This window comes from Bos taurus, chromosome 23 (genome assembly GCF_002263795.3).
Source record: "Bos taurus isolate L1 Dominette 01449 registration number 42190680 breed Hereford chromosome 23, ARS-UCD2.0, whole genome shotgun sequence".
NCBI classification, from domain to species: Eukaryota; Metazoa; Chordata; class Mammalia; order Artiodactyla; family Bovidae; genus Bos; species Bos taurus.
Window position 1 is genome coordinate 7,850,915 of NC_037350.1, and position 26,396 is coordinate 7,877,310.

Genomic DNA, 26,396 nt, shown 5'->3' on the forward strand with positions numbered 1-26,396 from the left:
TCCAGAGACTTTCTTGGTGGTCCAGTGGTTAAGAATCCATCTTGCAATGCAGGGGGCACGGGTTGGATCCCTGGTTGGGGAACTAAGATCTCGAATGCAGAGGAGCAACTAACCCCACGTGCAACAAAAATTCTGGGTGCTGTGACTAAGACCTGACGCAGCAAATAAATAAATATTGAAAAGAAAAAAAAGACTCAGATTCCAGCTGACATTCCCACCTCACCCTCAGGCAGCTTCTACAGCACCCAAGGCTGAGAATGGGAACAGGAATCAGAAGCTCAGCCAGGGAGTTTTGATGGTTGATGCAGTACTAGGTTCTCAAGCAAGGAAGTGGCCCAGAAAAAGCGGTAGTTTGGGCTCCCTTTCATCATTAGGAAATAACTTCGTTGTCAGCTGACTTCTTTTTGCCACTCAGTATTTGCTGTTCAGTCGCTCAGTCGTGTCTGACTCTTTGCAACCCCATGGACTGCAGCACGCCAGGCCTCCCTGCCCATCACCAACACCCGGAGTTTACTCAAACTCATGTCCATTGAGTTGGCGATGCCATCCAACCATCTCATCCTCTGTCGCTCCCTTCTCCTCTTGCCCTCAATCTTTCCCAGCATCAGGATCTTTTCCAATGAATCAGCTCTTCGCATCAGGTGGCGAAAATATTGGAGCTTTAGCTTCAGCCTTCCAATGAATATTCAGGGTTGATTTCCTTTAGGATTGCAGGTTTGATCTTACTGTCCAAGGGACTCTCAAGAGTCTTCTCCAGCACCACAGTCTGAAAGCATCAGTTCTTCGGTGCTCAGCCTTCTTAATGGTCCAACTCTCACATGTATACATGTCTACTGGAAAAGCCATAACTTTGACTATATGGATCTTTGCAGGCAAAGTAATGTCTCTGCTTTTTAATATGCTGTCTAGGTTTGTCATAGCTTTTCTTCCAAGGAGCAAGCATCTTTTAATTTCATGGTTACAGTCCTCATCCACAGTGATTTTGAAGCCCAAGAAAACCAAATCTGTCACTGTGGTTTGACTCAATTTTCTCACCAAGGACGCAGGGCATGAACCTCAGTCACAACTTTAGGAGGCCAAAGATAATCAGGTGTTACCTTGCTTGGAAATCCATACAATGTAAGCTAAAATGTAAAGAAGTTTTTATTATCCAGGCATTCTTTCTTTCTGCTGGTGTGGATTTTTTTTTTTTTTTTTCTTTGCGAGAGGGGTGGAGAGGCTGTGTGGATTTTTGAAAGCTGATTGGCTATGAGAATACAAAAATTGCTTCCTTTTGCATTGTGTAAGGTTCACATGAAGAGACCACTTACTTCTCAGGTCTGATGCCTGCCTTGTGATACACGCACATTATTTTATTAGCCACCGTTTCTCACCCAGGTTCCCTGAAGGACTGCAGGAAATCACTGAACGGCTCTTGCAGTGGTATACTCTAGTCATCCATAAATTGGAGATACCATACAGTGTGATGATCAGAATCAACAACAGAAAGGGCAATGAAAGTGAAAAAAGTCTCTCAGTCGTGTCCGATTCTTTGCGACTCCACGGACTGTAGTCCATGGAATTCTCCAGGCCAGAACACTGGAGTGGGTAGCTGTTCCCTTCTCCAGGGGACCTTCCCAACGCAGGGATTGAACCCAGGTCTCCCGCATTGCAGGAGGAAACCAGTGAACTGTTCTTGTGGCGTATACTCTAGTCACCCATAAATTGAAAATACCATACAGCATGATGATCAGAATCAACAACAGAAGGGCTAATAAGGCACACCAAATAATCACTGGTGACCTCAGCAATTTTATTAACAAATTTATTTCCCTAATTGGGTAACGTATCTCAGTGCTTGACTCGAGTGCATTGTAATAGGTTTCTACACTGCAGGAGAAGGAATTAATTAGAACCATTTGCTCTCGGTTCTGCATTTACACTGTCCACCCATCTTGTAAACATTGAACCTGGTTTCCTGGGTCCTCCAGGGGCCTCTCTTCTAACTCCCCCACCCTACCCACCCCACCCCCAATAAATAAATAGAAAGCAAAGAGTGTAAGTTCACATCTTCCTTCTGCGAGGTCCACCCCCACCGGAAGCTGCACTTCATGGTCAGAATCTGGCAGAATCATCACTTCCCATAGAACCTGCCCTTCCATGGGCAAAAATGGGGAGGCTGGAGTCTCCGTTTGCCAGTGCTGTGTCTGGGATTTTCCTTGTCCATTTGGAACCTGGGGTCAGAGCTGGTGAGATGGAAGCTCTGTCTCACGTCTCCCTGCCCCACCTACCGCTTTGAGGAAGGTAAGAGATATTACTAGCCTCTGTCTGCCCCAGGAGCCAGCAGCCCATGCGAGCAGAAAAACCATAAACTCGGGAACATATTCTTCTAGGCTTCTTTAAGTAAGATTTTTTTTTTCCCTCACAGTTTGTGAAAGTGCAGCATGACAACAAGAAAGCGTCCTTCAGTGCAAGTGCTGCAGAATCTCGCTGTGACGCTGGCCCCTAACTCCTCTGCAGCTTTCCTTACTCCAGAAAAGCACCATTTCATACTCACATGCAGCCTGTAAGGGCCAGCATGAGCACAAGATGCCAGGGTACATGCATTACCTCCAGAGTTGGTGTCCTTAGCAGCTGTTAGTATAGCCTGTCATGTGGAGAGATGGCTTTTGAACATAGATAAAATTATTACAGACCCATCTCAAGGGGGTCTAGACTACCAATAGGTCCCCTTGGAGGGCTCTTCTCCGGAAAAGTCCGGATGGGCCCAACAAGTCTCACTGTCCCTCATGAATACGTTGCAGGATCTGGATGAGGTTTTCCAGGCCAAAGATATAGCCTGGATCTGGTCCATCGTAGGTAGTGTGTTCATTCCAGGAGCCTTTGTATGTTGTGTGAGCAAAGTCGATCATCCGGACGTCGACTTTGATGACACTGCTGCCGTGGGGCGTCTGTGGAGTCTCCTGCCCATCGTAGATGATGAGGAGAGAGCTAGAGTAGAACCGGTATGAACTCTGGCTCCTAATGACCGAGAGGAGGGCCTGGAGCTGGTGCTGGATGGGCTCCAGCAGCTCCATCCGGAAGCGGGTCCCATCGTGCAGGAACTGGTACAGCGCTTGCCTGAAGCCCTCCACCGAGAGCTTTCTTCCGAAGTACTTGTCTTTGCAGAGAAAGTGCTTCTTATCGGTTTGATAAACCTTACGTTACAAAGAAGATAGAAAATGTTAAGAATTGCAAACTTAAAAAAAATAGAAATCACGTCTGCTACAGAGGCAGCATCTGAAGAAAACTTAATACAGAAACACATTTCTAGAGATGCCGAGCAGGAATGGCTGCAGTGACTGGCAAGACAATCTTTCACCAAGACCAGTGTTAATTTTACACTTAAAAATGTTTTCTGTGCAAGGCGTTAATAGAAATCCAAGGTCCAAAGATCCTTCATCCTACAGAGGTGACCCTCTGCCCATGAGGAAAAGGTTTGGATCTCCTTTCTTGTGAATTTCCAATGTCAACCGCCAAATCATGATTTAAGTCCTGGCTTCTGGCCCTCTTCAAACATTAGCAAACCCAAGCCAGAAAGGTTTAGTGGGAATCTGAAATCACAGCCAATGGCCTTGGGAAGCCAAGTAAATTAAAATTTCCCCCAACAAAGTTTATGAAGTCCTTTCTCTGCAGAGTCTGAGGAAGCTGTAATGGCTCCAGGGGTGGAGCAGGGTGAATTGTTTGAAGATGGAAAGACAGGCTAGATCAGGTGTGCCTGGAGTTTTCAGGCGGCGGGTGATGTTGAGGGGAGCCTGGATGGAGCAGGCTCTGTGGGCTGGTGGCGCCTCTCCTTGGCACCAGCTCCTCCCCGGTCCCCTGTCACATCTTGGCCACCAGAACAAAGCAGATGGAGGAGAGACGCTGATGGGGGGAACAGTGGCAGCCGCTCCCATTTCATTCAGATGGCAGAGGCTGAATGGAGGCCAGCGGCTGGCACAGCCAGAGGGTGGACTTGGCACCCCTCCTCCTGGCACACCTGGGAAGGGCTGCCTGTACCTGGCCATGGCAGTTTCTCAGGTCTTCCCTGCCTTCAGATTACATGGCATCTTTACAGAAAACACGAGTGGAAAAAAAAAAATCAGAAAGATACGACAGACTTGGTGTTGCCTTTGGAGGGCTGAAGATCAGCTGCTAAATTGGCCCGTCCTAAACACAGGATAGGCCTCACTTTCCAAATAAATCAGATCAATTTCAGAAGGTTTGAGGTCCAGAAAGAAATTCCATTTACACCACAGCGCATCACACTCCATCCTCTCGAGAACTACATTCCAAGCTTTCCTAGGGACATCTGTGCCTCAAATTTATAGATTCGACTTCCAGTTTCAAGGGGTGGCAGTTTCAATTAAGGAAAGCGATAGTGTTTACCATCAAATCCGTGTCTGGTTTTGCTTTGAGTAGATAGATTCTAAGAGGGAACCAGTAGAGAAAGTTTATTTCCTCCTGTTCTCCTGCAGCCCCAGCCACAAGCCACAAGAGACCAGCAAAAATGAAGCGTGGACTCTGGGCAATAAGAAGTCAGCCATTCCTTTGCTGAGCTTTGCTGCTTACGACTTTACCATTGCTAACCAGAACAGGTAATAATAAGCAGTAGAAAAGGCAGAGTAAGAAGAGAGAATGGCTGATATGGACTTGAAAAGCTGACTGCCTCCCAGCATCTGAGGAGGAGAGGGTTCAGCCTCATCATTCAAGAGAATGAGGACCCCACGGAGCACACAGGGAAGCGTTCCCTCAGTTCTCTCCCAGCCCTGCTCACACACTGGCATCAAAGGTCTGTGCTCAACATGGGCAGGACTCACGTGGCTAGGGCAGAAAGTTCCAGCAACCAGAGACCCTGATATGAGTTTAAAACTGGTGGTTTTTTAAAAATTTTTTTTAATTAAATATGTAAAATTTTTAAAAATTAAAAAAATTTTTATTTAAAAATTTATTGATCTACAATGTTGTGCTGATTTCTTCTGTTTAGCTAAGCGATTCAGTTATATATACAGATTATTTTTCCTATTCTTTTCCATTGTGGTTTATCACCGGATGTTGAATATAGTTCCCTGTGCTCTACAGTAGGTCCTTGTTGCTTATCATTCTATATATAACACTTTGCATCTGCCAATCCCAATCCTTTCTTTTCCCACCCCTCCCCACCTTGGGAATCACAAGTTTGTTCTCTGTGTGAGTCCATTTCTGTTTCGTAAACGTTCGTTTGTGTCATATTTTAGATTCCACATATAAGTGATATTACGTAATATTTGTCTTTCTCTTTCTGACTTACTTTGCCTAGTATGATAACCTCTAGGTCCACCCATACATCTGCAAGTGGCATTATTTCACTCTTTTTTATGGCAGGGTAGTATGGCATTGGGGTCACACAGAGTCGGACACGACTCAAGTGACTTAGCAGCAGCAGCAGTATTGCGTTGTGGAGAAGGCAATGGCACCCCACTCCAGTACTGTTGCCTGGAAAATCCCATGGACCGAGGAGCCTGGAAGGCTGCAGTCCATGGGGTTGCTGAGGGTCGGACACAACTGAGCGACTTCACTTTCACTTTTCACTTTCATACACAGGAGAAGGACATGGCAACCCACTCCAGTGATCTTGCCTGGAGAATCCCAGGGACGGGGGAGCCTGGTGGGCGGCCGTCTATGGGGTCGCACAGAGTCGGACACGACTGAAGTGACTTAGCAGCAGCAGCAGCAGTGTTGCGTTGTATGTATGTTCCACATCTTCTTTATCCATTTATCTGTCAGTGGACATTTAGGTGGCTTTCATATTCTGGCTGTTGTAAATAGTGCTGCTATGAACACAGCGATGCATACATCTTTTCGAATTACAGTTTTGTCTGGGTGCATCCCCAGGAGTGGGATTGCTGGATCATATGGCAGCTCTATTTTTAGTTTTTGAGGAACCTCTGTACCATTTTCCATCGTGGTTACTCCAATTTACATTCCTCCCCAAATGGTGAGATTTTGACACCACTGTCCTGAAAGGTGCTCTTTAAAAAAAACCCAGCATGTCCTGGATCAGGATATGTGTTTCCTTGGGGAAAGGGGTGCTTGGCCACTGCCTCTGTTGCTCCCACAAAGTGAAGGCAACGGTGTCTGGTTGGGGGACACCCTTGCCTCCAGCGGACCTCCCGGGATGCCCAGTCCCGCGGTTGCCCCACCCCCACCTACCTGCATGCCACAGATGCGCATGCCCAGATGGGCCGAGGTGCTCTGCGCACACTTCCTCATGTGGCGGGCCTTCTTCTCCTCCGAGGCATCGTCCCCGTGCTGCCGGGTCCCCATCTTCAGGTCTAAGATGCAGGGATGCTTGTACTGTGACACGACGTTTTCCAGCAACAGGAACCCTGGTCGCGCAGCATTAAGGAAGGCTTCCTGGGACACAGAGGCCACTTTCCCGCAGGAGGTGGTCAGCGGGCCTCTGAAGCCGGCTGGAGACGCCCCCACCCGCTGAACCCTAGCCCTTCAACCCTGTTTCTTTCACTACAGACCAGCCTGTTGTCTCTATGAAGAATTCAAGGCATTGACTTTGCAGGCTGCTCTCATAAGTCCATTTTTTTTAGGGAGAGTTTATTAGGATGTGAGCTTCTGTTCCTTTCCCTTTTTGCTCTGAGGTTGAAATTTAAATGCAGGCATGAAATCCCTGGCAGGCCATGCCCAATTTACATTTTATGGCAGAAAATATGAAGGCTAAAACCTCCAGTCACTGAATGGGCCAGTACCTTTTGGGAGAAGTGCCTTGATATTAGCTTCAGAGATGAGTTGCAGGAATATTAATTTCAGCCGAATAATTATCCTGCAAAAAGCTTCTTAGGGATGCAGATTGCCGATGTCTTAGTAAGTACCTCAAAACCAGCCACCAGTTTGTGGGAAGGAGCCTAGTGGTGACAAAGGGGGCCTTCCAAGCCTGAATATGCTCCCTGAGTGTGTGGCAAGCAGAGGGGGACAGGGGAGTACCTCTCCTAAGGGTCCACTCCGCAGGTCCCTCCCTAAGAGAGGGGCCATGCCACATTCTCGCCCATCAGCTCCGTGATGGCTGTGGGGAGGATTGGGAGCGTAAAAAGGAGGTTGAGGTATGGGAACCCACCCACTCACTGAGTCTCCCTGGCCCTGCTTCAGTGCAGCAATCATGTTTCCTAACTGCCCACAGAGACCCCAGCCCTGCCCATCCTCACCGCCCAGGTGGCAGAGACATGACCAGTGACCCAACAGAGGCACTCAGTTCACCCCCCACCCCACCCCCCATCTGCCTTCCCCAGCCTCTGACTTCTCTTTGCTTTCCTGGTGGCTCAGGAGGTCAAGAATCTGCCTGCAATGCAGGAGACACAGGAGATGCAGGTTTGATCCCTGGGTCAGGAAGATACTCCGGAGGAGGATATACTCGTGCCTGAAAAATCCCCTGGACGGCGGAGTCTGGTGGGCTTAGAACCCAAAGGGTCATGAAGAGCCGGTCACGACTGAGCAACCGAGCACAGCACAGCTCTCCTCCAGGGGCCAACTTGGAGGGCTGTGCGTCCCACTCTCCCTGACATCCCTGTCTCTCCCCGGCCCTGCCTCAGCACGGTTGTCTCGGTCACCCCCCCCTTGCCCCTGCCTCCCCCACAGCAGCGTGCATGGTGGGCGGGCGGGCGGGCGGGGATACGGTGCCGCTTGTTCTCCGGGTACTCGGCACACAGGCGACTCAGGTGGGCCTGGTGGCAGTGGAGACCCCATGGGTTAAAGCTTCCCTTCTCCGTCAGGTTCCCATTCGCGTCTTCCACCAGCGAGGGGACTTGGGCCTTGAGGTGGAGCTCGGACCTCAGGAGCGCCGTGGCCGGGCTGTGGGCGAGGGGAGCACATGGCAGTCAGGACCTCGGTGGCTGGCAGGGGCCGTGGACTGCCCCTGACTACCCTCCAGGATGCCCCCCAGGACCTTGGTGCCTCCCTGTCCCGCTCAGGCCCCAGGCCCTAGGCCAGGCTAGGCTGCCGGCCTCGCTGGGTCTCTCTAAAGTCCAGAATAAGTCACACAGCATAGCGGGGGCAACCCTGCCTGGGATCAGAAGGCTGGGGGTTAGGCTGTTCCTGTGGCCTCATCGGGGGTGAGAACCACAGATCCACGGTCCACCCTCCTGCCCTCTACATTTCAGCTCCCCGGGTCTGTAGCAGGGAGATAATACACACCACTTCCTGACGCCAAGCCAGGAGGCTTAATTAGAATCTGCTGCGCTCCCTGGGGAAGGGAGGTACTTTCGTTGTATTAGCTCCCTTTTGTTTCCCATAAATGTTTAAAATTCCCCAGGGATGCCTTTCTTCTGAGAAAGGTCAGCTAACACCATCGGAGGTTTCGGAGACCTCTCCAAGGACCTCAGGTGCCCTGAGCCGCCTGCGTCTCCAGGGCCCCACTGGCCCCTCCCTCCTCACCTCGACTCGACCGCTAAGGAAAAGGATTTCTGAGAGGCATTAGCCACACTTTTTCCTTTATGTCAACTATTCTGGGGCTTCTGCTCTGCACATCTCCCCCCTCCAGACACACTCCATGGTCTCAGTGAAATAGATATTTAATTAAACAAATACACATTGAATGCCTTCTCTGTACAGGACTCGGCACGCTCACCCACTTTCGAGAAGAAATGCATTGAAATCCTCCCTCTGGAAGTGGCACCAAAGAAAATGCATTCCTTTCTTTGGCCACAGGGGTTCTGCTAGACAGAGCCCTCGTCTGAATTTGTCATTTTCTCGACTCTGGCCCCAAAGGGGAGCCGTTGGCCTTGGAACGGGCGTGAACGGTGCTGGTCCCCGCTAGGGACGCGCAGCCTGGCTTCCGGCATCCTGCCACGTGGCCTCACCTCTCCTTGAGCGAGTGTGCCCGCTGGGGGTGCTGCCACTGGGCGAGGGGGAGGGCGCTACCGCCAGTGGTCTGCTGGAGGGTCTGCCATATGGCCACCGCTGCCGACTCCGTGGAGACCGTGAAGGGCCCCCGGTTCTCAGTCAGGGGGTTGGCAACCAGGCTGAGACGGCCGCGGCTGTCCTTCTGGAGGTGCACGGTGATGGTGCCTGCAGAGGGGGAGGGGTGGACATGGTGCGATGTCCTTTCAAACCACAGTTTAATGGCAGTGGTCAACCTGCCCCCTTCCCCAGCTCCTCTCTCTAGAAAGCGCTCTGGGGACTGGCCTGACACAGATCCTACTCTGGAACGAGCCAGAGCCCATGGAGCCTGCCAGAAATGGCCGTGGGCTGACGCTTGCACAGCCCCTGCTTCGTGGCCTCTCCCTGCCCCTTCACGCTTGAAACAGGGCAGCTGCGTGCATTTATTTCATCCTCACATTCCTGCTCCTTTGGGCACAGCCCACATCACCCAGGCACCCCGTGGCACCCCATTCGGGTCCAGCCTTGGGGCATCTGAGCTGGTCCTCTGCAGAGAAGAGCCCCACCTGTGAGTGGCAGTGAGGGAAGTCGGGGGGGAGGCGGCGCATCTCTTTCTGTCTCCTTCATCACCCTTGCCTTCTCCTCCATGTAATCATGATCTGAGCAGCTTCTTCCAGGAAGCCTTCCTCTAACAGCCTCCTGCCGCCCGGGCTGCCCCTTCACCATCCTTCCTGTATCCTTGGCTTTCACACTGAGACACGTGATACACACCCCATGAGGATTATGGACAGAATGTGGTTCTTTGGTAGAAAATAGAAGGAAAGTGAGATTTTTCCAACGGTACCTTCTAACCATCCGTGTTTGTGTTTGTTTATTTTGGCCATGTCACAAGGCTTGTGGGACCTCAGCCCCCCAACCAAGGATTGAACCTGCAGTTCTAACTACTGGACTGCCACGGAACTCCCTAACCCCTGGTGTTTGTAATCCAAGCGTGACCTCCTCCTCTGGACGCTGGCTGTGACAGCAAAGGACACGCGGACCCCCCAGGAACCCGTGCACTAGCCGGGCTTCTCCTCTGGGACGTTGGCCAGGCCAGGTCCTAGGCTCTGGCTGCACATTCACGGCTCTGTGGTCATCCCCCATGGACTTCTTGCTCTGATGGCAGGGTCCACGCCTCCCTCCGTGGGGCCTGGCATCCAGTGGGTGCCCAGCCTTGCCAGAGTCCCGGTGAAGCCGGAAGGTACACTTGATCACAGCCCAGGAGACTGCCACACGAGTGGTTTTATGAAAACTGGCTCTCTGTAAAGTCCTTGATGCCCCCTCTCCCTGCAGCTGGCACAGTGAGGACTCCTCTTGGCTCTCTCACCTAACACCCCGCTCTCCATCTCTCTCCACCCTGCTTTGTGCCCGAGGGGCTGACTCTAGCGTGTACCTGTGGCTTCCTCGCCTGCCAGTTGGGCCAGTGAGGGTCACCGGTGATAGACAGGGGGAGAGGAGGAGAAAGGCTGGGGGCTGCGTCCCCCGGCTTCCCTCCCTGCTGCCCCATGGCTCTGTGCTGTTTCGCTGTGGCCTCCTTCTCGCCAGGTCAGTTCCACCATGCCCTCACTTGGCCTTTCCGGCCCGGGGGTGGCTGTAGCTTTCCCGTCCCGCTGGTCCCTGGCTGCCTCGCCATCCCTAGCTGTTTCCTCTCACCTCTTTTTTGTTGGCCACGTGACATGAGGGATCTTATTTCCCCAGCCAAGAGCTGAACCTGCGCCCCTTGCAGTGGAAGCACACTCTTAACAACTGGGCCATCAGGAAAGTGCCCCCAGTTGCTCCCTTCATCCTGTGTGCAGTTCTGCCGATAGACCCTTAAAGAATACTCTTTATTTAACCCTCTGGCACGTACCACTCATTTTCTGCTGGGACCCTGGCGGGTGGGAGAGTGCCTGCGATCGCATCCTCCCAGGCGTTTATTACCTCCCTCAGGCACTGGGTCACCTTCCCGGCCTCTAAGTGGTCATTTCTGCTGAGCCAGCCGCCGGGGCGGCTGCTTTCCCCACGCGAGGTCCTGCCGGGCCCTCCTGGGCTGCTCAGCGCAGACACTCCTTTGCAGGGCTGCCCTGTCATTCGCTCTTCAGGCCCATCTACGCCTAGCTCAGCGGTCTCCCTGGGCCAGGCCTGTCATCTCGGGTTCTCAGAGCCCTGATTCTGCGGCCTGACGGTGACCTTCGTTTCCCTCCAGTTCCTTAAAAATTCTGCTCTTCCTTAGCTCATCCCAGACCCTAGTATCCCGTGGAGCAATCGTGATGCTAACGTTCACAGCGCCCTTGAGTGCAGCATGCTGTCCTTCACCTGGACGGCCGCCTGCCTCTCTAGATGGAGCCCACCCGTGCTGTTCTTGCTGGTGAGAGCAGGGGGCTGGTGGCGGCTGGAGACACAGCACAGGAGTGATAACCGCTGCCTGCTCTTTTACACCTACTGTGTGCCAGCATTATGTGAGTTTTGTTTACTGCTAAGTTAGTGTCTATCGCTAAGCCTGCAAGGCGTTGACTGTGGTCCCCGAGGCTCAGAGAGATTGAATAACTTGCCCCAGGTCACACGGTCGGTAAGGGTGATGGCTGTGCCAGCCATGACTGTGGGAGAAGGAACAGGCTGCCACACGAAGCCCAGGATCTCTCGGGAGAGTCGGGGTTGTCACGCTGTGTTTCCCCGAGTGTGGCTGATGAGGACATTCCTGCTGTGTCCCCAGTCACATGTGGCTGGTCATTCTGTTCCGCGGGAGCAAACAGCGAGGCCACGGAGCCACCACCTCATGAGAGGCGATCAGTGTCAAGAAGCCCAGGACATGGTGCTTCGTTTCCAGCCTTGACCTTGCGGTGCTCATCCCGGGAAGGAGCCCCGCCCCAGCCCAGGCTCCAGAGCCCACTCTCCAGGTGCCAGGAGAGGGGGAGCCCCACGGCCTCTGTGCTGGTTCTTGGGGAGCTTGGAGCCTCCTGCTCACTCGGAGAGGCAGGAGGGTGTGCCAGCCAAAGGCAAGACCCTTTTGGATCTCACAAAGTTCAAGTTACCGTCCGGTGGCCCCCCGGCCTTTCCCATTTGTGAGGCTAAGGTGACGGACCTGCCAGAAATCAAGTTCCTGGGGAGCCCTGGGCCCAGGGGGCCTCCCTGGAGGGACAAGAAAAGTGACCTTCACCTGCTTCTCCAGGCTCCAGCTCTGGTCTGATCTCATCTGGTCTGAGTGTCAAAACAGATGGAGGTGAGCAGAGGAGCAAATAATGCCAAACCAGTAAAATTCAAAAGTCATTTCTATTTGTCGTGTCGTCAGGGCGACCCAGCCAGACTCCTGTCTCTGCCTTCTCGCTCCATCTCCCTGCACGCCTCTGCATGGCCATCTCCCTGCACGCCTCTGCATGGCTCCGTGTCTCTCTCTTCCTTCCCTCTCTCAGCTCAGCCCAGCCCTTCCCTCTGAAACCTGGAACCATTGCACAGAGTGTTGTACTAGTCGCTCAGTCGTGTCCAACTCTGTGCGACCCCATGGGCTGTAGCCCGCCAGGCTCCTCTGTCCATGGGATTTCCCAGGCCAGAATACTGGAGTGGGTTGCCATACCCTTCTCCAGGGGGTCTTTCCAACCCAGGGATTGAACCCAGGTCTGCTGCACTGCAGGCGGATTCTTTACCATTTGAGCCACCAGGGGAGCCCCATAGCTCACAGCGACCTTGCAGTCTCGAGATGCCTATCCTTGACAAGAGCAGCCACTCAGTGGGATTCAGACTCCCTGAGGTTTGGATTGTTTCTTTGTCAAGAGCCTTGTTGGCCCCAGCCTGGCCTCCAGCTCGCCTTGGCTGTCTCAGACACCCACAGGCTTCCAATACACTGCTGCCCCTGCCCAGCCAGGCGGGTGGGAGACCCCAGCCCCATCTGCTTACTCACCAGCCCCCCAAGCACCTCGACTGTGTCAGCTGGGCAGACGGGAGCGCTCCCTGACACACCCAGAGCACCTCAGCAATTCCAATTTGGCCGAGCAGCTTCCGTGAATATTCTGTCATGTATTTATTTTTAAGCTCATGAGGACATTAATTCGCCGACGTCTGTAATATGAACCTTGCTCATCCATTATCCAGCTGGACCTAGGAGCGTGTCCTCGCTCGCCCGAAGCTGAGGGGAGGAGGGACAGTTTCAAGATGCTCTCATGCCCAAGGAGTCCAGGCGCTCTCCGGGTCCAGGGAGGCTGCCCTGGGGAACGCAGTGCCTGCCCAGCACCCCAAAGCCATCAGCGTGCAGGCGTGAGACGGAAGAGGGTGGGCTCCGGGGCATGCGGCGGCCACATCAGCAACGGCCCCTCTTTCCGGGCTGGTCCCATCAGGATGGAAAGGGAGACCCCTGCAGCGGCCTTGTGGGCACTTGACTCACTAGCTAAGTGACCCTGGGCAAGTCACTCCCCCTCCCTTGTTGGGCTGGACGGTTCCAAGCACTGGCGTCTGGGGAGTTGTCTCTGCAGGATGGTCGTTGGAAGAGCGGGGCTGGGGGCCGAGTGGCCACACTCGGGAGCCAGACCTGAATCCTGGCTCTGTTCTACTGGCTGGGTGGCCTGAGGCAAGTTGGGTGACCTTTCTGGGCCTGTTTCTCCCCCCATGAAGTGGGGACAACGGGAGTGTCTTTCTTAGAGTGTTGTCAGGGTTAAACAAGTCAATCACAGAAACAACTTCTAGGGTGTTTGGCACTGAGTAAACGCTGAAGGTTGACCAATAGTACTTTTCTTGATTTTTTTTTTTTGGTGGGGTGCTGCATTGAGCCATATTTGGGATCTTAGTCCCTAACTAGGGATCGAACCCGTGCCCCCTTGCAGTGGAAGTGCAGCGTCTTAACCACTGGACTGCCAGGGAAGTCTTGGCATTACTTTTCTTATCGGGGGAAGGAAAAAGCCTGCACAGCCCAAGGCCCTTCAAGGGACCCTTTCCCATCCCCAGACCCGACCTTCTTCCCTCCTGCCCCAGGGGTCTGAGGGCACACAGGCCTCACTTCTGGGCCTTTTTCTAGTGTCTCCTCACATGTGTGTTTCCTTGGGTGGCGCCTGCACCCTGGCACCGGACAGCCCGTGGTATGGCAGATGAGGGGATCAGCGTTCCTCATCGTCCAAGCCTTGTGTTTGGGTGTCAGGCCATCCCATGGGCTCCACCTCACCCTCACCCACAGCCGGGCTGCATGGTCTCCCCTGATGGACGTCCTGGGCCTCCCTGATCCGGCCTCTCCTGACTTGTTTGCAATCATAGTCTCCAAGTGAGGACTCAAATTAATCTACGGAGTTAATGGGGCTCCAAGGCGGGGCGGGGGGTGGGTACCAGGATGGGCCCAAGCTGAGAGGGAAGCAAGGCAGAGGAGTAGTCTGGACAGCTGACCAGTGCCCGAGGCTCCCCAGGGCAGGGGAGACGGTGCAGGCAGATGGGGAGCAGGGAGGGCCCTGGGGTGTGGTTCTGAGACCATCAGCTCTTCCACTTCCACGGTCTGCCTGGGGTGGCCCTGGGAGCCAGTCTCAGCTCCAGTGCTGCGTGGGACCAGCGGGGAATGCTGCGGGCAGGAGGGCCCCCCTCCAGAGATCCGGCCGCCCCTCTGCTGGCTTGAGTTCACTTGTGAAGGAACAGCTGTTAACTCCAGCAGATGTTCTGACAAGGTGGGTGGTGACCCACAGCTGATGGGCAGCACCGGTCAGTGTGCACCAGCCGCCACCCCATCTCTCGTGTGTCTTGTGTCAGACTCTTGAGGGGTCCTGGCTGCCCACGACTGAAGCAGTGCCCAGGGCTCACGGCCTTGGGCCCCTCTCAGTGGGTCTGAATCTGGACGCTGAATACAGATTCTGGGCTCTGACCCAGGGATTACGATTCACAGGTCAGGAATGGGGCTTGGGAGCCTGCATTTACACATGCACACACACACACATATCCACATACATACATCAGTGATTCTGGTAAACTTGTTTGACCCCAGATCGTTCTTATGGGAAACACCAATGTATTAGGTTGCCCAAAATATTCGTAAGATGATATGGAAAAACCAGAATGACTTTTTTGGCAAACCAATAGACGGATCCCGTCCTTCCCAGTTTTCTCCATCTTTGAAATGCAGGTGTTTTTAAGTGACTTGTCTGAACGTTATCATCGCTTTCACTACAGATATTTGCACAACGAGGGCAGAAGCTTAAGGTCACAGGTCTCAAATCCTTTAAAGGAGGTCTCCTCTCTGAGCATTCCTCACTTTGTGGGGCTGGCGGCTGGCAGAGTCATGTCCTGAGCCCTGAAAGCCACTTTTACCAAAGGCTGGGGGTGGACACAACAGCCTACCTCGTGGATGCCAGCAGCCGCCCAGAGTGCACGCCCCCCGCCACCGGAGGCCGGCAAATAGCAGCCCTCCCCACGCAGCCTTCTCTCCCCAGACCTTGTGCTCAGATCTGGAACACATGCTGGGGGAGCAGGCTGCACGCCGGCTTTGCCCCTGGATGACAGTGGGAATTCTGGCTTCCCAAACACACTGTGAACCGGCTCCTCCATAACCTGTCCCAGACCCAAGGCTCCCGCCATCCGCCTGGGTCACACAAGGAAGGTCTCCACCCGTCCTGTGTCTACCAACCACGGTTGCCGGACCCGGGCACGGCGCACCTAAGGCACAGAGCAGAATGCCCCAAGGTGGGGTGGGGCTGGGGGTCACCTTATCCCGTTCTCAATCCCTCGAAGACTGGTGGCTTGAGCTAATTTACAGGGGATGCCAAATGGCATTACACTCCAGGCCTGGGGGCTGGAAGAGTTCAGAGTACCTGGGGCGGTGAAGGCCAGCGCCTGTGCAGAGCGGCAGGTCTCCATGGCAACCCTTCAACACACCACGGTGCTTGAGGAGGTGGTGGGGGCGTGCGGAGAGGCCAGCCCCTTGGGGGCTGCCTGGACACTCACCTTTGTACTGCGGGGTGAAGCGCTTCATGGCCAGTGGCAGGGACTCATAGAACCTCTGTTCCCGGGAGATGAGGGGCTTGCACACCGTGTGCTCATCATACCTCATCACGCTCAGGTGCCCCCCGACCTGGTGCAGGAAGGGCTCCAGCGGCACGCCGGGGGCGTCCACGTTGTCCTGCACCACCATGCTCCAGCGTGGGAGGGCGGGGTGGCTCCCTGCAGTCCACAAGAGGCTTCGGGGTCTGGGACTGAGGTCGCAGCTTCCGGACAGAAGGTGGGCTGTTAGTAGTCCTCAACTTTCCTTTCTCAGCCTTGGCTAGAGCACAAGAGTCTTCCTGGCTGAGGGCTCTCGGCAGTGGGGGTCCCTGGAAAACAGAGGAGAAAGGGAAGGGATGTGAGGGAGACCGTTTGGAGGGGACGAGGGCACCTGAAGTTCCCAGCCACCCCCCAGGTGTTAGATAAGACCGTAAACAGGCATTGATTTCTTCTGGAATCGTCTGTTACAAGCAACTAATAACAGTTTCCGCCTCGGGGGAGCAGGGCTGAGAGGGAGACTTCACTAAATACTATTTACAAGCGCCTTTTGAGTTTAAATATTAAAACATTCAAAAAACAAACAAAAAATCCAAAAGACGGTCCCTAAGATTACAAGCTTGAAGAGTGTAGCGAGCATGTCTGAACTGCTCACGTCCCATGGCTGGTCTTCCCCTTTGGAAATTTTGGTCCCAGCCCCAATGAGAAGAGAGTCCCTGCTGGTGGGGACTCACCATCCTGCAGGGGCTGGAGGGGTGCAGGAATGTTTCATTTTGATATAGCATATACATAAGCTGGGCACCATTTGGGCCCCACAACATCATTGCTGTGTGACCCAGGGAAGTTACTAAACCTCTCTGGGCCTCAGTTTCCCCATCTATAGAACAAGATAACAATGATACCCACTTCACAGAGTTAGGGGCAGAATTGACATATAAAGGCTATGAAAATGTTAGCCCAGTGCCTGGAGCTAAGTGCTTGATAAATGTGATCTATCATGATTATTTCTAGCATTATTGCCCTGGGGATCAGATTTTCTTACCAGTCCTGAGAGGGCCAGCTTTATCACGGATGCTTGCAAACGAGGAAAGTGAAGCCTGCAACGGCTTGCTGGGGCCCACCTCAGGCCAGGAACAGAGGCAGAAGCTAGGCAGGGGCTCCTGATTGGGTCCCCCACCGTCCGCTTGCCCTTCACCCTTTGTGAGGTCTGGCTTGCCAGACCTTAGGCAAACGCTGGAAACTCTGGCTGGAAACTTGGCCCCTAAAGACATCCTGACTTTGGGACTTTGCTGGTGGTCTAGCGGTTAGGCCTCTGAGCTTGCAGTGCAAGGGGCCCTGGGTTCGACCCCTGGTCAGGGAACTAGATCCCACATGCTGCAACAGAGTTCACGTGCTGGAACTGAAGACCCCACGTGCTGCAACTAAGACACCCAGCACAGCCAAATAAATATGTTTTTAAAATATAAAGATGTCCTGACTTTGTCTCAGGAGAGAGCCAAGGAGACACTGCCAGGGGAGGCTCTTGTGGCCGCATTCGTCATGTTCGAGAGGACAGTCCTGCGGTGGTGCCGTCACCATGGAGTTATTAATACTCTCGTCTGCTGGACTCCTGGCTGAGGATGCAACCAGGCCGTGCAGTGCTGGTCATGATCAACTCTCTAACTGACCTTCAGTCCAGACCATGGGCATGGCTGGCTGCCTCCACACGCAGCAGTGCCTGTCACTTTGTCCAGGCCCCCAGCTCACAGAAGTCCCACCATCCACTTGGATCTCCAGCGCCAGGAGGCATTGAAAGCCTCAGCCTGGCCCGTTCACGGCCCTCCACCCCGTTTCCCTTCCGAGGGGAGCTCTGTGGCCTGCCGAGCAGTAACCAATTCAGGGGTGTCTTCTGCCTGTTCTGTGCAATTGCTATGCCGGATGCATGACTAAATCGCGACTAGGGAGTCTGGGGGTGCTGGGCAAGGCCTTGGGCCTGTTGGGGAGGGCTTTCCCCAGCCCTGCTCTGAGAGCCCCCTGCCCACCACCACCCAAGGTGAGTCCTCCTTGGGATGTGCCCCAGGAGCTGAGAGAAGAAGTTGGGAGGCATGTAAATGTGAGGAGAATCAGGGATGGGTTGATACTTTCGGTCTGGTTATCAGATAAGACATTGCAGTTGCTTGGCAAACCTAATCCTCCCTGCAAACTCCTGCCGAAGGAGGAAGGAAGAGAAAAACCAAGGCGGCCTGACGCCTCTTCTCTCACTGGGCTCACTTGGGTGCCAGCCTTTGCCAGCTGACCTGTCCCCAGGTCAGGGAGGCAGAGGCGCAGCTGGGAGGCAGAGGGACAGCCTGCTTGTGAAGTTCATTTATAGCCACTCCTGGAAGGAGCCAAGGCCCTGGCCTGCACAGTCTCCCTGGGGGTCAGCGCTGGCCAGACCCACACTCACCTCCTCAAGCCCAGCTCTGCCCGGGAACCCAGGTGGCGTCCCCAGCAGACCCTTGTGCAGCCACCCAGGGCGGCCCCTCATGCTTCTCTCCCCTCACCCGGTCTCCCAGAGGAGCCCTAAGGACATAGATGTTACCTTGCAGTGTGGTGTGGGAGGAGATGGTAACAATAAATGGGAACAATAATGGGAACAGTAAATGGTAAAAAACACAACACAGGCAATGTCCCGGGTGTTTACCTACATTCACCCATGTGAGCCTCACCGCTGCCTGATGAGGGAATTAGTGTCATCAGCCTTTTATAGGTGAGGAAAATGAGGCACAGAGAGGTTCAGTAACTTGCCTGTGTGCACCCAGCTACTCAGGGGAGACCAGGGATTTGAACCCAGGCACACTAGCCCAGAGCACAATCACGGGTCGTCCTGCGGAAATGCCGGGGGCTGCTGTTTCTCTACTTCGAGAGTCAGGAAATAGAGCCCCAAGGAGGCTGGGACTTGGCCAAAGTCACTCACAAGTCACTGGCTGTGATGACACAGGCACTTGGGTTTTCTTGTCTCCAGGCCTGGTTTCTCCTACCCTGATACCCTTTGGCCAGCCCTCCCCCCACCTGCTACAGTGAGTGCATGTCCCAGTGGTGGCTGGGGTCCACGTGTCTGCAGAAATCAGCACGAGGGGTCAGGTGAGGCCCCCTGGCGCTGGGCCTTGGTACTGGCCTGCATGGGGCTTTCAGCTGAGGGGGTGTCACCTGGATCTGAGAGGCACTGTCCGTTCCCAGAGCCTCCCCATCCCGTCACCTGCCACCCGCACGGTCAGACGTTCTCAGGGGCCCTGGCCGAACCTCCTCAGGGAGCCAGGATCAGCCAGAAGTTCCTCCAAGATGGCCCCTACACAGCAACGCAAACCCTCCCGCCCCCAGGCTTGGCAGCAGCTTTTTTAAAATGCTGGACTTGAAGCTGGGGAAAACTGAGGCCCTTCCGCTTAAGGGTCACCTTAGGGTATGGCCTGGGGCAAGATTGAGGGTCCTCGGGCTCCTGATGCAGATTGTGGGAAAGGGGCGCAGGGAGGACGGACGGGCGCGGGGGTGGGAGATAGAGGGGCGCGGGGAGAGGCACGGAGGGGCGCACGGGGGGAGGACGGGCGGGCGGGGAGGGGACGGAGGGGAGCGCGTTGGGGGGTACGGAGGGACGCGCGGGGGAGGACGGAGGGCGCGCGGGGGGGACAGACGGGAGCACGAGGAGGACAGACGGGCGCGCAGGGGAGGACGAAGGGGCGCGCGGGGAGGACAGATGAGGGGCGCGCGGCGGTGGGGGACGGAGGGGCGCGCGGCGGGGGGAGGACGGAGGGGCGCGCAGCAGGGGAGACGGAGGGGCGCGCGGGGGTGAGGGACGGAGGGGCGCGCGGCGGGGGGAGGGCGGAGGGGCGCGCAGCGGGGGACGGAGGGGCGCGCTGAGGGGTGGGGATAGACGGGCGCGCGGGATGGAGGGGCAGTGGCTTAGTCCCCTGGCTTCCTGCCTGAGCCGGGCAAGTGGGTTTGCTGCTGCTCAAGGAGCCGCTCTGTGGCTTCCCCCAAGCGCTGACGCTGACCTTGGATTCCCAAGGAGGCTGAAGTTCCCATCGGTCGCTGTGGGACCGAGCTAGAGAAGGCCTCCCTTTCTCCCATCCCTCCTGCCGAGTCCTAAATGAATAATTCAGGCTGACAGAGCTTTCTCAGCCGACCTGCCTTTCACCACTGGACAGGCACTTCAGTCAGTGGCCAGAGCCTCAGCCCTGAGCGTTGCCTCTGGGCCCAGGAGTTCTGGGCAGGAGTGTTTGGTGCCTGGCTCTGCTCCAGGCCCCCCACCAGGTAGCTGAGACCCCTGGGGTGAACCAAGCCTTGGTTTACCGCCACTGCCACCGCCTTCGCAGGAGCTTCACAGCCCCCTTTGGAGAGCCCGTTTCCCCGGCATCCTCAGCGCTGGGGCTTTGTCACTGCATGGGCGGTGCCCAGGACCGACTCCTGTGGCTCGGCCTGGGTGCTGGGAGGGCGGGCGAGGCGCTCGCCGAGGCAGGACCTCACAGCCCCTCTGACACGCCGAGGGGCTCCCTTTAGTGCTTTGTGGGGACACACAGGGCCCTCTACCCAGCCCAGGCCTCCTCTCGCAGACCACAGCCCAGACCTCCGACTCTGAGTCCGTCCTGAGTGCTCTCTGGGGAGGAAGTGGCTGAGGGAAGATGGAGGAGGGGAGAGGGAGGGCGAGGCACCCCAGCCTGCGGAGTTAGAGCCCCCGCCCTGGGAGGAACGGACAAACAGCCCCAGATCCCTGTGTCCTCCTGCCCCGTCGCTGGGTCATGTCCTGAATGAAATGACTCCAGGAGGACTCAAGGGGCGAATTTCTCTAGTGGGGCCCAGCCATGGAGCTGGGTGTCAAAGGAGGCCCTGGACCAGCTGGTTCACTGCAGGGGTCTGAGTGACGGCCAGCCTGGTCTGAAAGGAGGGTCACGGACAGCAGGGCCTGCCGGTGTATTTGGCTCCCTGGGTGGGGACAGATGACAGCAGCGGTGAAGCCAGGAGCAGGGACAGAGGCCACCCATCGAGCTGAGGTGGAAGAGGGCATCGTGGCTCAGGGCTCGTCACCACAGGCCAGCACATGTTAGTTCCTCTTCCTGGGAGACTTCGTTGTGTATCTGACTTTCCCTCGAGGCTTCCCAGGTGGCGCCAGTGATAAAGAACCCGCCTGCCAAGGCAGGAGACAGGAGTTTGATACCTGAGTTGGGAAGATCCCCTGGAGGAGGGCATGGCAGTCCCCTCCAGGATTCTTGCCTGGAGAATCTCATGGACAGAGGAGCCTGGCGGGCTACAGTCCACGGGGTCGCAAAGAGTCAGACACAGCTGAAGAGACTGAGCACGCACACACGCATGCAACCTCTCCCCACAGGCTAAACTGGAGTTCATTAAAAATTTCAGAAGGAACACCTCGTTTAGAACTTGTCTCTCCCTTTTTAGGGAAGATGGCAGGTGAAACCACAAACTAAACTTGTAAGGGTTCAACGTGGACTAAATGAGTCACGAACTCTATCTTATCAGAGGCTGTCAGCTCCTTGTATCTGGAAACTAGTTGGTTGACTATGGTTATTGTCAAAACTGTTCACAAATATTCTGTTTTTTTTTTTTCCCCCCTGCAGGAACGTGGTATGACTGCACTTCCCTTGTCCTCTGAAGGTACGTTGGCCAAAACATGATGTGCTTTGGCTAACATCACGTGGAATGGAGTGACGGATGCCACTTCCGGGAGGAGCATTTAGAGCAAGCAGTGCCCCGCATACTCTTTGCCTGGCCAGGATGATTTGGGAAGCACAGTCACTTCCTCAGTGACGGTCATGACAGAGAAAGCAATCCAGGTTATATTAGGCACTGAGGTTTGGGGGTGTTTTTGTCACACAGCACAACCTAGTCCGTCCTGACTAACTCACCAGCTGACAGCCAGATACCCAGTATGGAGCAGCCCCAGGCTTGAATACATCCTCTGTGTTATAGCCACTCCTGTGAGGCATCCACGGCGGGCCACTGGCCTTACAACGTCCCCCTCTGTTTCTCAGAATAATTTTCAGATGGAGACAAGTGGAAGAGCTTTCTCAGGGTCCAGAGAGTGAGCACCAGTGCTGAAATTCAGCCACAGTGAATCTGTCTCCTTCCAAAGCTGATGCCACTCTGCCCTACCATGTGGTCCCCTTCTAAGAGGGTGGGGCACTCTGGGTGCCTCTGAGAGTCCTGAGACCTGAGTGGGGCCCAGGCTCCTATCTGAGACCCTCTCTGTGCTGTGAGCCTCAGCTGCCCACATCAGCAGCAGGAGCCCACTGGGAGCTCACACTTGGCAGGGCGGTGGGGGTGCCATCCCTGGGGGCAGGGTTCCACGAGGAGCCGGGCAGTGTGGATTCACGGTGCCACGGGTGGAAGACTCCCTTCCGTGGGCCACTCAAGCCCTGACCCAAAGCCACACCAGCAGCACCAGCAACATTATCTGCAGACTAGAAAAGCAATATCCACAGCTTGCGATCATTTCTCAAATGTATCTAAATGCTTCGGTGTTTACCAAAATACAAATTCATTTAAAGGCATTATTAAGTTCCTGGTAGTTTTTATCATCATCTATTTTCTCAATCAACAGATACTAAAAGTCTAATGAATATCGCAGAGGGACTCCTAGGGAACAAATTAGGTTGAAAAATGAGTCCTAGTTAGAAAGGTTAGAAGAGATATTGCTGAGGGACCGGGGCAGGGGTATGAGATGGGGGAGATGGAGGCTGGGCCTGGGGGAGCTTGAGGAAGGCCTGTTTCAGGGTGCGTGTGTGCAGGGAGCACAGTGAGGAAGGGAAGGACAGGCAGGGAGATGGGACCAGAGGGAGGGCTGAGTGGGGAGGCAGAGGTGGGTGCTGCTGGGGTCCAGGCAGAGGAGGTCTTACCCCTCCATCAGTCTAGGCAGGAGGGGGTTGCCTGAGAACACCGAGGTATGAACGCTTTCTGGACTGCGTCTCAGTAGATCGAAGGGGGAGAGGTGCGCTCTGGGGAGGAGATAATTAAGAAACAGCTTGCAGCAAAAGAAGACTGCAAAATAAAATGCGTCGGGCAGCAGACTCAGAAGCAGCATAGTTTATGGCCTGCCCTCTCGCCTCTGAAGCTCTAAGGTACATTTTGCAGGCCACTCAGAGCCAGAGGTTTGGTACAAGTACCACTCAATGTCTCTGTGATGCCCAAGGGAGCATTTTTTAATCTATTAGAGATGAGAGGACCCGAAAACCATTTAAAACCACTTAGGTTGGAATGGGCAGGAGCATTTTGGAGTTGCTCACATGGCAGAGTGCTGTGTATCATCTGAGACCATCTAGGCTTGGAAGGCACAAGATTATTTTCTGGGGAGAAAAAAAAAATCAAGTTTTTAAATCCATCCTAGAAATGACTCAAGGGCTGTGGGACGGCGAGCCCCACGGTCTGCACGGTCCCAGTCCAGTGGGATCAATACTGAATGCTGGGGACGTCACACATCACCTTCTCAGTTGTGGCTGAAAGATGTGGCTTTGGAGAGCATCTATTTCCCGGGGAAGGCTTGATTTCCAGAGTCACAGAGCAATACTTCATCTTCCTGACTTATTTCTAAGCTGATGTTATCCTTTGAGGGAAGATATTCTTCCCCGTCTCCTTTTCTCTTAACATTTAAAATCTCCCAACGTTCCTCCAGCTTGAGGACCTAATGCGATTTTAATACAGCTATTATTAGTTTAGAAGCCCTTCAGCCCCTGACAAATGTCCGTAGCAGCAGCGACGATGTTCTGATCTTGCTGTCAGGGCGGGAGACGCATGGGGCAAAGATGACTCAAGAGCCCAGTGCTCCTGGAAGGGCTGCTGGGGCCAGCGAGGATGGGGTGGGGTGGGGTGGGGTAGGGCAGGGAGGGCTTCTGTCTTCCCAACCCCAATGGAGCCGGACCTCATGATAGCACCTTGGGACCTCGGCCCCGCCATCCCCCGGGCACGCTGGGCACCTCGCCTACCGCCCCTCCCAGGCAGGCTTGTCTCCTGGAAACTGCTGCCCCTGGAAGCTTGGATACTGGAGAAGCTTGATGGGACCTTGGACCCTCCTCCCAGGGTCTGGATATCACTAGACGTCCAGACCACATTTTCCAGCCTCTGACACCCTTCCCCACGCCTTTCTCTAAGTCACATGACCAGCCACCCACCGAGCCAGAGATAGATGGTCTTGTCGGTGGTTACTATGGAATCTTCAGGACTCTAACAAGAGATAGGTTTTTGAAGGTCAAAACACAACAGTGAGGGGTGGAACAAGCCTACGTGTGTGTGTGCGCGCAGTCACCGTCCTTCGGGCCGTGGAGCTGAGCTGGGCAAGTGTGAAGCGTGAGGCTTTGCCCAGCAGAGGGCAGCAGCAGACGGGCCGGAACCACCTAGAGAGGAAGCACTTGGACCGGCACCACCTTGGCCCAGCGACTAGGGTCCCTTCTCCAACGGCCCTGACTTTGCTCGGCCTGTCCTCAGAGAGCTGGGACAGCAGCTGAAGGGCCGGTGAGGAGCACTGCTGAGGATCCGGGAGCCAGGCTCAACTCACAGGGGAAGGACCTCAAAACCAGAGACGGGGGCCGGCCGAGGAGGTGGCTGAGCAGAGTGGAAGCATCTTCAGCATCTACACCCCACTGGCTCCTTCCCCCGGGATGGGCGGACCCCATGCCCCCTTCATCTGCCATCCGGGCCGGCCTCCCCAACCTGCTCCCTGAACAAGCTGGTGCTTGATTCTCATAAAGTTGACTCCTCTTCCCCAGTGGCTGCTGATGAACGAGACAGCAACCACACGGGAAGGACGTCTTAGGCGCTGTGCTTGGAGCTGGAGGACGCAGGAGCAGGCTGTCGACCACGAGGGGGTGGGGGGCCTCAGCCTGGCCTGCTGCCCCCAGGGTGTCCTGGGGCAGAGCACTGGAAGGACCCCTGGGAGCCGCAGCCCCGTTGCAGAAGAGGGGTTTCTCAGATCCCTGATAAGAAGCTGACTTTGTAGGGGCACGAGGGGGCGAGGGTGCCTGGACGCCACGCAGTGGGGCCCGGAGCCCTGGGTCTGCCTAGACTCCTGACCCCTTCCCCTCCAGGCCTCAGTCTCCCTCTCCGGAATAAGCTGCTGAGCCAGCCCAGTTCTCACCCTCCTGTGGGGCAGCTGGCCATTCAGTTCAGCTGGTCACTGTCGGGGGCGGGGTGGGAAACGGGGGTGGGGAGGATGAGGGTTGGCTGAGATGCTACCAGACTGAAAGCGGGGGTCCTCCCCCCACCCCATTGGATCCTCGTCTAAACAAAGCATTGAACACCATTTAGGAACAACTGGGGAAATTGGAACGTGGCCTGGACGTAGCCATCCTTGGGGAGCCAATAATATCGTCAGTGGGGTAAAGCACTGGGGTTACATAAGGACCTGAACTGAGGTGCTTTGAGGGGAAATGCTGTGACGTCCATAGGTTACTTCAAAATACCTTAGCCTTAGAGAATACAATGAAGCAAATGCGGCAAAACTCAGACACACTGTGTAAATCCAGCCGCAGAATATGCAAATGTTCATTGTGTCATTCCTTCTATTTTTTTCTTGTAGGCTTAAAGTTTTTCATAGTAAAAAGGCTAAAAAAATAAACCAGCAGCTCTTAAAAACCGTAGAAGCCTGACTCTTGCCTGGTGGGATCCAAATCTCCTGGGAGGGACCCACCCTGGATGTTTTCAAGGCCCCCAGAGAGCCTGAGGACGGTGGCAGGCTCAGGTTCAAGTCTCAAGTTCCCTGGGGGTGGCCCCAGGAGAGCCCATGGGAAAGGGGACCCTAAAGACTGCCCCTGCCCAGGGCAGGGGGTGCCCTGGCGGTGACACACCTCTGTGGCCGTGTCCACGCCCGCCCCCGCTCCACCGAGGTGCCCGCGCCCCGGCCCCAGCCCCGGCCCCGAAGGTGCTGATGTCATCCGGTCCCGGGGCCCCTCCCGGCTGCTGGAACGAGATGTGCCGTTCCCGGGGCCCTTGCTGCCCAAAGCTCCTGGGACAGCTGCCCAGCGTGAAGGGTTAAACCCAGCAAGGGCTCCAGCCCCTGAACCTGCCCTCACAGCGTCCCTGAAGCCCAGCCCTGCCACCTTCACGCAGGAGCCCAGATTCCAGAACAACATAGGAGGGGGCCGGAGGGGGTGACTCCTGGGGGAGGGGAGGGCAAACGGAGAGGAGCCAGGGACAGAATTTCTATGCTGCTGAGCTGTGCCAACAGCCCCCATGCCCCCAACACAGACGCACACGGACACACTGGGGCCCCTCTAGTCGGGGGGTCCACCTCTGAGTCCCACAGCGTGAACAGGCCTCGCCCTGGCCCTGGCACCATCGGGGCCCTCCCTGCCCAGGCTTATTCCCCATGGCAGCACTTACCGGAGCTGCACCCCGGGCGGGGCCACGGGGCTGTGCGGGAGACAGGGGTCCAGCGGAGAGCGGTCTTCCCAGTCAGTGACCGCCGGCTGGCGTGTTGGGCAAAGGCCCTTCCCAGTGCCCCAGTGTGGAGAAGTCAGCGTCCATAATAGCACTGGCAGAGCAGGCTGCCCAGACTCAGGTCAGCCCGCAGGGCTGGACTGCAGAGGCCCGGGGCGGGGGGGTCACCTGACCCTCTGGGAGGG

At 55.3% G+C, this 26,396-nt stretch overlaps 1 protein-coding gene across 1 annotated transcript; it reads right to left on the reverse strand.

The window, feature by feature from the left end:
• Positions 1 to 1,771: 1,771 nt before the first annotated feature.
• On the reverse strand, positions 1,772 to 26,307 carry IP6K3 (inositol hexakisphosphate kinase 3). The gene is given in 6 exon segments (NM_001040542.2): positions 1,772 to 3,176; positions 6,190 to 6,365; positions 7,661 to 7,836; positions 8,844 to 9,051; positions 15,784 to 16,148; positions 26,155 to 26,307. Coding segments are annotated over 5 exon segments (1,167 nt in total). The 5' UTR covers positions 15,971 to 16,148; positions 26,155 to 26,307; the 3' UTR covers positions 1,772 to 2,756.
• Between the last annotated feature and the right edge of the window lie 89 nt (positions 26,308 to 26,396).